The sequence below is a fragment of the Malus domestica genome, chromosome 15 (assembly GCF_042453785.1).
Source record: "Malus domestica chromosome 15, GDT2T_hap1".
NCBI classification, from domain to species: Eukaryota; Viridiplantae; Streptophyta; class Magnoliopsida; order Rosales; family Rosaceae; genus Malus; species Malus domestica.
Window position 1 is genome coordinate 28,753,551 of NC_091675.1, and position 12,039 is coordinate 28,765,589.

Sequence of the window (12,039 nt, forward strand, 5' to 3'; positions counted from 1 at the left end):
AATTCAAGACATTTTAAATAATTAGTATTTAGTTTTTAAACAATAAATATTAAAAAAACCCCACCTGGTGGCTTGGGTAGTTCACAAACATTTAAAAATCAAAAGCTTGGTTCATAAAAGTCCACGTGTGATGTGAGGTTCGACACCTCCCATCCACCCCACTTTCTCACATCAGATTGGATTCAAAAGGTGGAGCCGTTTGTAAGCCTTGGAAAGCGGACTCATTAATTTTTTTGGGTTTTCTTTCTTTTCCTTTTCTTCCTTGGAAAAAGGAAAGTTGTTTTGATTTTGATTTTTTTTCCTTTTCCTCTTCTTCTCCTTCTCCGATTACTCTGCTTTTCCATTTCTTCTTCTTATGTTGCTCTGTAAATTTCCACAACAACCTCTCTCGCTTCTTCTCCGAGCTCTTTTGTGCTTCCAAGGCGCTCACTCTCTCTCTTCTAGCCGCCAAATAGCCCAGCATCTGCACGGACCTTGCCGATTTAAGAAACGATTTTGAGTTAATCGCAGCGGAGCGCCGCCGCCTAACGCCCAAGCACCGCCTAGGCGGCCGTCTCAACCAATTTTTAGAACACTGCGTTTAAGTAATAATTCAATCATTAATAACCACATCATTTGATTTACAAAATTCACTTCCTATCATTATTCTTTTTTATTACTTTCGATGACACTTGTTTAGAGACTGGATGATATCTATTCTGTGACACAAAATTGTTGAATGAAAAAGGGTGAGAAAAAAATGAAAACAAAAACTGAAATTAATTTCAAAGGGACTTCAAAATCTGGCTTGGCAGATTTTAAAATTAGTTTTTGTTAACAAAGCGAGATTCTACTCTTACAAACTACATGGAGGGGGATTTTGTCAATTCAAACTTAAGTGCAAAAGAAAGAAGCACTATTCTAACCAACTTGGTTACGCTCATGTCTGCAACCAATAAAGAGTGCAGCTGTGATGTTCTATTCATTATTAGTAGATCAATGAACTATTGGAATCTAGCGAATGAAAATCCTAAAGCCTTGCATATCCATTTGAGCCATGGATGCCAATTTCTTGGAAATTGACGCAACGGGAGAGTGCAGCTGTGAACCTCTCGACATCGTTCCTCGTGTGCGTTGCGCTCAATGTCACACGTAACCTGGTCAGAAAAAATAAATGAAGATGTAAAGGACACAGAGAAACAACATAGTACTTATGAGGTCAAATAGCAAACCATCATAAAACGAAACGAACAAGATGAGTATAACCCTAACTTGTAAATGCACTGTAGCAGAACGGAAAGTGTAAAGAAGATTTGTCAGAGACCTGCATGAGTTGGGTGGCACCGTTGGGGGTCTGATTGCAGTCACATGGAAGCCAGATTTTAGCAAACTCCTGTTCGTTGATGATAACAAAGTTAGATGCAGTTGTTGAATGATCTACAAATCACAGACAAACAGATAGAGTGGGAAATCGAACTGGCTGGCTTGCAGAGCCTTCTCTTCGCTCCCTACTATGAGCGATATTATGGGACTGTTGATGGGAATTCCAGTGAGAGCACGAAAGTCTTTCACCCGATTCCAAATTTCCCTTCTACGCCATGTTTCCTTTCTTGCCACAAAAACAGCAGCTGCAAAGTTCAATTTGTATTATTAACAACAGGAAGTACAACAAAAGAGCGGGGAAATGCTACAATCACACCAAGTGAACAATTGATGATAAATTACTGATAGAGTAATGGAGCGCCGGCCTGTTTGATAACCATTTGGTTTTTTGTTTTTGGTTTTCACTTTTTGTGTTAGTGATAAAGGGGAAATGCATTGGAGAAATGAAGGATGAAGAAGAGTGGACGAAGAATTATGAGAGAGATGTATAGGAAAAGAGACAAAATGAAAACTAAAAACCAAACGCCAAAAACTATCCCATCACCCTTCTTCATCCGTCCTTTCCCCATATACTTCCCTTATATCTCACACACACAGCGCCCGTAGAAAGACTACTCAACATGACGATATTATTGCGTCATCCTTCTAAACAATTACACAGGGTTTCCACAAGTCTGCAACCTAAGTTTGACCCATGCTCAAGCCGGCTTGCAAGTTGGCCAAAGCTAGTGTGGCAATAAGTTGCACATGTTTGAAAGCAATTATATTCAAGTAAAGCACCCTAACCATACAAAATTATATAAATTACCATGAGCAGCAGCAGCAATTGGTACTGGCGTAGCAGTTGAAAATATAAAAGAGCGACCCCTTGATTGTATGAATTGCTTCCACCTTTTGCTGTTCATATGACAATAAAGAAAATGAGTAGTTACATTTCATAACTTTCCACAAACAGAGATGAAACACACAAGAATCCAATACATCGACGCCTAAAGTCTGAAGTTTTGACATTGGCACCTAAAGTGTGAAGTTTTAACACAAATTGCGACAGTTTTTTCCTCTATATTTATCATTTCAAAGGAATTTAGTAAATCACGAATAGAACATCATTTCCATTTCATATTTGCTACAACTGCTATACACCAAACATTTACAATATGTATTATTTACTAAGAAAAAGCTAGAATGAATAATTGCCTGCATGCGATGAATCCGCCATGGCAACCTGCAGCCTTACTCAAAGTCCCGACGCATATGTCAACATCACCTTCACAATTGTATTCCTCAGCCACTCCACCACCATTTTTTCCACAAACAAATGTTCCATGAGCCTGAGTAGAGGAGTATATTTTCTTTTTATCATTAATACCTTAGACCACATAAATAAAAAATGAAAGAAAACAGCAACTTTTTCCTGCAATATGGACATAGTTACTCGAGGACTAGTTGAATTGCGAGTGTAACTAGACAACTAAACTATAACACAACTATGACAATTTGATGTGGTGTATAAGATTTGACAAGTTTTTTACTACGACTTACATCATCAATAACTAACAGAAAGTCATGCTCCCTGCGTAGCTTCACAAGCTCAGTGATTGGTGCAAAGTCTCCGTCCATACTAAACAAGCTGCAGTGAGAGACAAATGCAAGTCATGAGAAAGATAACAAACAAAACAAAATAGAACATTGTAAAGATGAAACTGATTCTGACTGAAATGAGGGTATAGAAAGTAGAATCTAAAAATAGCAACATTTACCTATCAGTCACAACGACTTTCTTCCTCATTGTGCAACTTGATCTGTCAAACAACAATTGCATTTTTAGCCAACGGGGATAGTGAAGTAGATATCCAATAAGAAGAGGGACACAAAGATTTAAACCAAAAGTTTAAGACCTACAACAACGCATTAAGGTGTGCCATGTCACAATGTCTATAGATGAATATCTCTACAGATTTTTGTCGTTCAGCAAGACGAATACCATCGATTATTGACGCATGGTTCAGTGCATCAGAAAAAACTGCAATCTTTTCATTAGTTAAAGGCATTTTTCCAGCGGACAAAAGAGAGCCAACATTTCCCAAAGCTACCATCAAGGCCATATTGGCTGCAAACCCTGTGGGACAAAGAAGGCAATCCTAGTGGATAAAGTTTAAACAAGATTTCATCAGTTTTCAGCTAAAACACAAAAAAGTAATTGAGTAAATAAAAAAAGTTCAAAACAATATTACCCAACGCCTTGGACTGCCAATAAATCAAGCAATTATGTCAAAGGACTTCGCCCAAAAACTTAACTTTGTAATCATAATTCAGACGATCATACTCAGTTGAGTAAATCATGCAAATCAAAACTGTAATCTTCATCTAGAAATGGAAAAGGAAATGATATTCATTGTATGGGGAATCCGTTCATAAAAGGGGATACAGTCTAAAAGTGAGTCTCAGGTTAAGGTCCCTTGTCACCATTGTTACTTAACAGCACAAAAGGGAATGACAAAATCCAAATAAAGAAGGCAAGTTAGGAGTGTATATTATCTATACAGAGCAGCTTATACCTCTTTCTTCTTTAAGTCTGCTAAGCATGACTCCAATCGCCTATGGTAATCAGTGTATCCACAAATTAAAGCAGAACCCCTCGGGCCCATTCCGTGTTCTAGCGCTGCCTGGTTGAATATAAATTCTCATTACATGGTTTTAGAACATGGTGAAGTAAAGAAATCTTTTGAGAAGTGGTATCCGAAAGAGAACCTTAGCAGCAGCTTTTCCAATAGTAGGATGTGAACTCAAGCCTAAATAGTCATTTCCAGAGAAAAGTAGCAGCTTTTTAAACTTCTGGGTACCTTCCTCATCTCCTAAAAACTCCAGAAATGTAATTTAGACCAAATTCCAAGAAAATAATATAATGGAAAATGGTTGTATTGAACTGTACCGGAACTGGGAATGTCATGGAGCCATTTTTCGAATGTGGGTTCGGGAATGTGAACCTCCACAGACGAGCGGTCCCATGTCTGCATTTCATCGAACACATTGAATTCATCTTCGGCAGATTTCTGGGCTTCTTGGGTTGGTCCATTATGGAGGTAAATGGGTCTGAGAGAACGAAGAAGCTGCAGACGATCAAGCTTGTGAAGAGCCTCTTCGACCCACTGGTCCCAATGCCTCATCGTCTCAAGTTCTGAAATTTGCAGAGCAGAGAGAGAAGCCGGCTGGGGTAGTTGGACTGTTGGAGGAGTGCCTTCAACTCTCTTGGGATGCAGTTACATTTCAATTTTCAGGTTGTTCCTATCCAGTACTAGTCTCTACTCTCTGTCATCAAATCATGCAATGCCATAAAAGCAATCCACAAAGGAGAAAAAACAGCTCAACTTCGGAAAACAAAAAACCCAAAACTCAAAATTCCAATTCAGAAATTAACCTAACATTGGTCCAAAACATGGTAAGATTTCACATCAAAATTGAAAGGGAAAAACAGTAGCCAACTGACCTGGGCCGATAGAACAGAATTCAGAAGCTGTGAGAGTGTGAGCAAATATCGCTTGGAGTTGGAGACAAGCCAGACGACGAGACGACGTGTGCTACTTTGCTTCAAATGACGCACCTTATTCCTGCTTTGAAGTCTTTGGACCATCTTGATGCCAAACCTATTAGAAAAACTGTTTCATTGATTAATAATTAGATAACATCATTGGTTTATATAGAGCTATACATTTGCCAACTAAGTAGCTATACACTTGCCAACTAAGCACAACAGTCCTATCTGTCCTACAACTAAGCACAACACTTGCCAAATATCCTTAATATGCCCCCTCAAGCTGAACGTAGGCAACCGAAGTGATAGTTTGTCTTTGAGAAGTAAAAACCGAGAAGTGGACAGAGATTTGGTACAAATATCTGCGATTTGATCCTTTGAACACACAAATTGAATAATGACAGCATTGAAGAGAACATTTTCCCGTATATAGTGATAGTCAATCTCCACATGTTTTGTCTGGGCATGAAATAAGGGATTCTTAGCTAAGGAGATCGCCGAAATGTTATCACACCACAATGTAGGAGAACCTGATAAAAAGACACCAACATCAACCAGTAACTTGCAAAGCCATGTAAGTTCAGCAGCGGTGTTTGCTAAGGAGCGATACTCTGCTTCAGTGGAGGAACGAGCCACGGTTGGCTGCTTTTTAGCACTCCAACTGATGAGAGAGTTGTCCAAAAAAATGCAATAACCACATGTGGATCTTCTATCCAATGGACACTCTGCCCAATCTGCATCGGAAAAAGCATTAACAGTGAAAGAACCTGAGATTTTGGGAAACCAGAGACCAAGCTTAAGTGTCCCTTTCAGAAATCGGAATATTCGTTTGACTGCCTGGAAATAGGATTGTCGTGGTTAATGCTTAAATTGACAAACCAAGTTAACAACAAAAGAGAGGTCAGGTCTCGACCAAGTAAGATATTGCAGGCCGTCTACAATAGACCTGTATTCTTTTGGTTTAGAGAGCAAGGGAGATGAGTGATCCAGCTTAGAGGTACTAAGAGGTGTAGCACACGGTTTGGCACCTACCATGTTTGTCTTGGTAAGCAGATCAAGGATATATTTAGTCTAAGAGATAAAAATTCCAGAAGAGGACCTGTTAACCTCAATGCCAAGAAAAAAATGGAGGGGACCAAATCTTTGATTGGAAAAAGAGCACTGAGTTGAGCTATTGTATCCTTGCAAGCTTGGGAAGATGGACCTGTGACTAAAATGTCATCCACATACACAAGAATAAACACCAGAGAAGGATCCTTCTTAACAAAGAGTGAGTGATCATTCTGTGAACCACAAAATCCCATAGATTGAAAGGTACCATAAAGTTTCTCATACCAGGCACGAGGAGCTTGCTTGAGACCATAAAGACTCTTATGTAACTTGCAAACATGATTAGGCTTAGTAGGATCTTGAAAACCAGAGGGTTGCTGCATAAACATAAGTTCAGAGAGAGTGTCATGCAAAAAGGCATTACTGACATCTAACTGATTTAGAAACCAGTCATATTGAGATGCAAGAGTGAGAAGAAGTGATGTGAAAAATAAGTTAACACACAAAATTAAACCCTCTTTTTGACAATTGTAGTATGGATGTAAGTAGGGATCGTTCTAGGTCGGGGATTATGAGGGATTGCTAAACACTTGAAAACTGACTTAAAAACATAAAAACAAAATTTAAAACACTAAACTAGACTCAAAAAATGCAAAACTATACTTTAAAATACTTAAACAAACATAAAACTCAAAACAGCAACCTAATGACTCAAAACTGCCTAAAAACCACTTTCTGGGCAGTTTTGAGAACCTAACAAGAACTTGGACGAAGTTGGATGAAAACTTGAATCAAAACACTTAGAAACACAAATCAAAACACTTTCTAACTAATCTAAGACTTCAAAATAAAGGGGGATTTGTTTTGGACGAAAATTGAAAACAAAACAGAAACTTTAAAACAAAACAGATTGTAAAACGTTTTTGGATGAAAAGGATGGATAAAAGGCTAGTTAGGAGGTTCTTCTCCACACATGACACACTTGCAAACAAAATGATTTTCAGTTGTTCTTTCAATAAATTATGAAACTCAACACCCCAAGTTAATTAGATACGCTTAAATTAACCTTCAAGTTCTCCTTAAGTTAATGAATTGGATGGAAAAGCGCATACAACAATTCAAAGCATTCCTCAAAGGTTCCTTACGTGATGAGCACAATAAAGATACAATCAAGAATCATGAAGCACAATGAGAACTATAAGTGTTGACGAGGCATTCGTTACTATGATGAGCATGAAACTAGTGCCAAGAATTCATTCAACGCGATCGTTTTCAAGCGACCTTCACTACTTGTGATTATAAGATTGTAACTATTAGGTGAAACTCCCTCATAATCTAGCATTATATTCATGCATGAAAACTAAGCGTGCACTCTCAATCAACATACACAAATAAGTTATCAATCAAGTAGATGAACGAATTGAATCCGCAACTTATGAAATAACAACTGAATGTAATCAAATCATATTGCAAGCATGTACATGGTTTCGAATCACCCCCCAACTAAGGGGGTTTAGTTCCTCATTCTTGCAATACAAAGATACATAAAATTAGACATTAAAATCAAAGGAAAGAAAACACCTAAAATGCTCCAACTTGGAAAGCAAGTGCATCAATGGATCTCCCTTCCTCCTTGTTGCGGCATGAAGCTTGTGGACAGATTTTTGGGTGGATTTATGGTGTAGAATGGATGGGGAATGATATGGAGGGGTTTAGGGTGAGTGTGGAAGAGTGTTTGATGGTTGGAAGGTGGTGGAGAACTAGGCAAAGAGGGTGGAAGAAGGTGGAGTGGCTGTTATGTTTTCTAGGCACTAGAATGGTGTTTTTGGGGTGTTTTGCTTCCTAGGGTGTGTATGGACGAATTTCTGTGATAAAATGATGAATATGGGGGATTCTCCTTTGGCCAAGGGGTGTAAACATGTATTTATAGGCCCCCAAAAACCTTAGAAAATCAGGTTAGGTTAAGGATGAAATGCATGGCAATTTGTGTGTGTGGTGTGCAATGGTCCAAGGGTGAAAATGAAGTGATGATGCAAAGTGTGAAGGGTAAAATGGAGTGGTCTTGTAGCTAGGGGGCATGAATGATTGTGTACATTGCATAGATATGGAAAGGGAGGTGAAAATGTGTCAATAAATAGGTCAAAGGTGCAGCAACATGTGGTACACAAGGCATGGGATTCCAAATGTGAATGATGGAGCATCAATTGGTGCATGTAATGGATGTAAATGTTGTCTAAAATCTAATGAGTGAAGGGAACAAGAGGTATCAAGCAATTGAGTGTAATAATTAAATGAATTGAAGCATGAAATTAGAAATTATGTAGGGGACAAGAGTGATCAAGCATGGCATGGAATCCAAAGGGAATTCTATGTGGTTTGCATGGCAAGGAATGCAAGTTGGGGTGACAGATTTTTGGGTTGTTTTCTTCATCTTTTGGACCATAATTCTTCACATTCTTGGCCTCTTTAGTTCTCAAATTCGTCCATCCACTTGGTCCATGCATTTGCTATCCATTCCAAGCCCGAAACATGCTCCAAAGGCCTCCAAAATGCATCTTCTTGCATACTTTGTACTTAGAGTCTGAAAACACACGAAAATGACTTTAAACATTAAAATAACTAAGGAAACACGACATAAATGCACAAGAACAAGCCAACTAAGTCGCATAAATATGCTCCTATCAAGAAGTCATATAGTTACTGGTTTGGCAACAGGACTAAAGGTTTCTCTGAAGTCTAAACCTTTATGTTGATGAAAACCTTTTGCTACTAACCGTGCTTTATAGCGGTCAATAGTTCCATCAGCTTTCTTTTTAATGCAAAAAACCCATTTACATCCAACAAGATTTTGAGATGGATGAGGAGGAACAAGAGACCAAGTATTGGTGTTAACCAAAGCATTGAATTCCTTCTGCATGGCCTATCTCCAGTGAGAATGTTTGGAGGCTTGGAGATAAGTGGTGGGAAGGAAATCAGGAGATATATGAGAAGGAAGAGGATGTTTAGAGGCTGAATAAGCCTTAGGCTTAAAAATACCGAATTTGGATCGGGTTTGCATAGGGTGAGTGTTTAGAGGTGGTAATGGTTGTATAGGTGAAGAAATGGAAGAAATGGAAGTGGGAAAGATGGGTGGGGAAGGTGAGGAATTGTGATTGTAGGAAGATGCAACAGGGTGTATAGGTGGGGAAGAATTAGTAGCCGTAGGGAGTTTGGTGAAGATAAGAGTGAAAGGCATTGAAGATGAAGGAGGAGGGGCTGATCTTATGAAAGGTAAGGCTTAAGAGACTTGATGAAATGGAAAAGTCAATTCATTAAATATGACATGTCTTAAGATATAAACCTTTCGAGATTGAATATCAAGACACCTACAACCCTTATGATTTAGACTATAGCCAAGAAAGACACAGGGCTTACTTTTAGGCTCAAGCTTGGAGGCTACATATGGTTTTAACCAAGGAAAACACCTACACCTAAACACTTTCAGTGTTGTATAATCTGGAGAATTTTTGAACAGATTTTCCCAAGGGCAGGATCTAGACATGGTAGGCAATCTTTTTATAAGATAAACTAATGTAGAGAATGCTTCAACCCAGTAAATATGGGGAACATGAGAGGCAGCTAAAAGTGTTCGAGCAGTTTCCATTATATGTCTATGCTTACGCTCCACACAACCATTTTGCTCTGGTGTGTGAGGGCAAGATAGTTGATGATGAATACCATTATCCTTAAGATATTGAGTAAACATAGAACTGACAAATTCACCTCCAGAATCAGATCGCAGTGTAAAAACTTTAGTATGTAACAAAGATTCAGCAAGGGTTTTGAATTCAACAAAGGTCTTGAACATCTTAGATTTATATTTGATAGGGAAGAACCAACAATAACGAGTGAAATCATCCACTATAAGGAGATAATATCTATAACCAGATACAGAGAGAAGTGGAGCTGGACCCCAAACATCAGCGTGCAAAAGTTCCAAGGGTTTAGTTGTAACACTAGAGACAGATACAAAAGGCAGTTTGGAACTTTTACCCATTGCACAATTTGAGCAGGAAGTCTTATTCATACTAGGAGAAACATGAATACTAGACTTAGAGACAAGTTTATGTAAGATTTTGAAAGAGGGATAGCCCAATCTTTGATGCCAAACCTTTGGAAAAGCTTTAATAGTGGCTGCATAAAACTTGTTGGAACCAACATTGACAGAAGCAGAGAATTGATAAAATCCATTTTGCTGAGGGCCTTTAAAAAGCATTTTCTTCGAAGTAAGATCCTTCACAATGAAGTGAAAATGATAGAGGTGAATTGAACACCAATTATCAATTGTAAATTGATTTGCAGAGAGTAAATCTTGCTTTAAATCAGGAGCATGTAACATATTATTCAAAGCAAAACGATGAGAATGAGTATGTATATACGAAAAGCCGGAATGAGAGATAGGTAAATCTTTGCCGTCACCAATATAGACTTGTTTAGGGCCTGTGTAAGGTTCAGGATTTTGAAGATTGGCTACGGAACTTGTCATGTGTGAAATTGCTTCTAAGTCAAGAAGCCATGAAGTAGAGCCATTCTGAAAAGTGTTAGCACACATAGCAGCTTGAGAATTTCTGTTACCAAATTGAGGATTCAAACAATGTGGACATTCAGAAGTTTCATGATCATACTAGCGACAGATTTGACAGATGAGTCATTTGCCAAAAGAGTTGAAACCTGAACGACCTCTACGATGATGTCATTGATTGGTGCGATTGTAATTCGAACGCTGATTGTTACCACGATAGCCAGAGAAATTGTTCTTGGTCTGTGAAGATAGAGGATGTGATTGATTGCGATCTTGAAAATGACCTTGATACTGATTGAAATAAAAGGAATTATGAGCAAGAAAAAGCCTGAGATCCAGAATTTGAGGTCGGTGTAGGCAGAAGGCCAGTTGATGAGCCAAGATTCGAAGAGAAAGCCTGAAAAATACCAGGAGATGTAGTGGCTTTCTTGCGATTCGTTAGTTGAATTTCTTTGCTAAGAAGCAAGCCATGAAGCTCGTCGATTGTTGTAGAACCAAGATGAAATTGAATTGCATCAACGAAAGAATCACACTCAGGTGGCAGGCCATGAAGCGTGACACATATGAGGTCAGAATCTTCAACCAGAGCTCCGCGCTAGTAAGAGCATCAACAATTTCCTCAATTTGCTGAAGATATAAGGTAGTGGTGGATTCTCCTTTAGAGAAGTTGCAAAGACGAGAGCGGAATTCATGAATATGAGATTGTGAAGCTGCGACAAGACGCGATTCAAGCTTGAACCACAACTTTCGGGATGAATTGACACCAACAGTACATGGAATCAAAGATTCGGAAAGAGTTGAGTTGATCCAGATGAGCATGTTTTAATCATTCTCATACCAGGCAATGTACTCAGGATTCAAGATCTGATTGCCAGAGGCATCTCGAAGAACTTTCGGCGGAGCTTAGATCGAGCCATCGCCAGAGGAATTAGGGCACAAATTTGTCACCGGAATTGGATGAACAGGTGTTGCAGAATCAAAGGAGGGAGAAGCAGCAGACGCCATTGCTGGAAGTTAGGGTTTCAGAGAGAAGAAGGATAGAAGCGTAAGAGGGAAGACTCAAGGTAGAGGAGGATCGAAAAAAATTGGAGTTGGTCGTCAAACAAAGGCGAAAGATACCATATTAGAAAAACTGTTTCATTGATTAATAATTAGAGTACATCATTGGTTTATATAAAGCTATACATTTGCCAACTAAGCAGCTATACACTTGCCAACTAAGCACAACAGTCCTATCTGTCCTACAACTAATTACAAGAGAATTATAATAGAAAATCAAGATAAACTATCCTTAATAAAACCCATCCTAATTCCTAATGCTATGTACAATTAAGGGTGGAAAAAAATACCAAAAATCCCGAAACCGAACTGAAAAAATACCAAACCGAAAATCTCAAAACTTTTGGTACCGATCCCGAACTATTCGGTACGAGAATTGGTCTTACTATCAAACTTTTTCGGTATTTCCTTAAAATATAAGGAGTTTTAGATATTATAACCGTTGGATTGGTTGAGAATTAATCATAACCGTTCA

General features: G+C 38.6%; 1 protein-coding gene across 2 annotated transcripts; it reads right to left on the minus strand.

Moving 5' to 3' along the window:
• Positions 1 to 740: 740 nt before the first annotated feature.
• LOC103451302 (8-amino-7-oxononanoate synthase) lies at positions 741 to 5,032 on the minus strand. Of its 2 annotated transcripts, none has more exons than XM_008390732.4 (12): positions 4,850 to 5,032; positions 4,295 to 4,671; positions 4,114 to 4,217; positions 3,921 to 4,028; positions 3,265 to 3,503; positions 3,123 to 3,164; positions 2,905 to 2,992; positions 2,560 to 2,693; positions 2,171 to 2,259; positions 1,457 to 1,607; positions 1,304 to 1,372; positions 741 to 1,136 (listed from the first exon to the last, which is right to left on the minus strand). In XM_008390732.4, exons 2-12 carry the CDS (start codon positions 4,527 to 4,529, stop codon positions 1,010 to 1,012), a joined length of 1,386 nt encoding a protein of 461 aa, XP_008388954.3. In that variant the 5' UTR covers positions 4,530 to 4,671; positions 4,850 to 5,032; the 3' UTR covers positions 741 to 1,009. The 2 variants fall into 2 exon arrangements, with proteins under 2 accessions (XP_008388954.3, XP_008388946.3); XM_008390724.4 differs by having other exon boundaries at positions 1,252 to 1,372.
• Positions 5,033 to 12,039: the final 7,007 nt, after the last annotated feature.

Excerpts from the sequence above, each read along its gene's own strand:
- LOC103451302 (XM_008390724.4), bottom strand. The coding sequence starts at position 4,529 with ATGAGGCATTGGGACCAGTGGGTCGAAGAGGCTCTTCACAAGCTTGAT. Across the intron at positions 3,165-3,264 it reads GCACACCTTAATGCGTTGTT|ATCAAGTTGCACAATGAGGA; the intron begins GTAGGTCTTAAA and ends GTTGTTTGACAG. Across the intron at positions 2,993-3,122 it reads AAAGTCGTTGTGACTGATAG|CTTGTTTAGTATGGACGGAG; the intron begins GTAAATGTTGCT and ends CTCTCACTGCAG.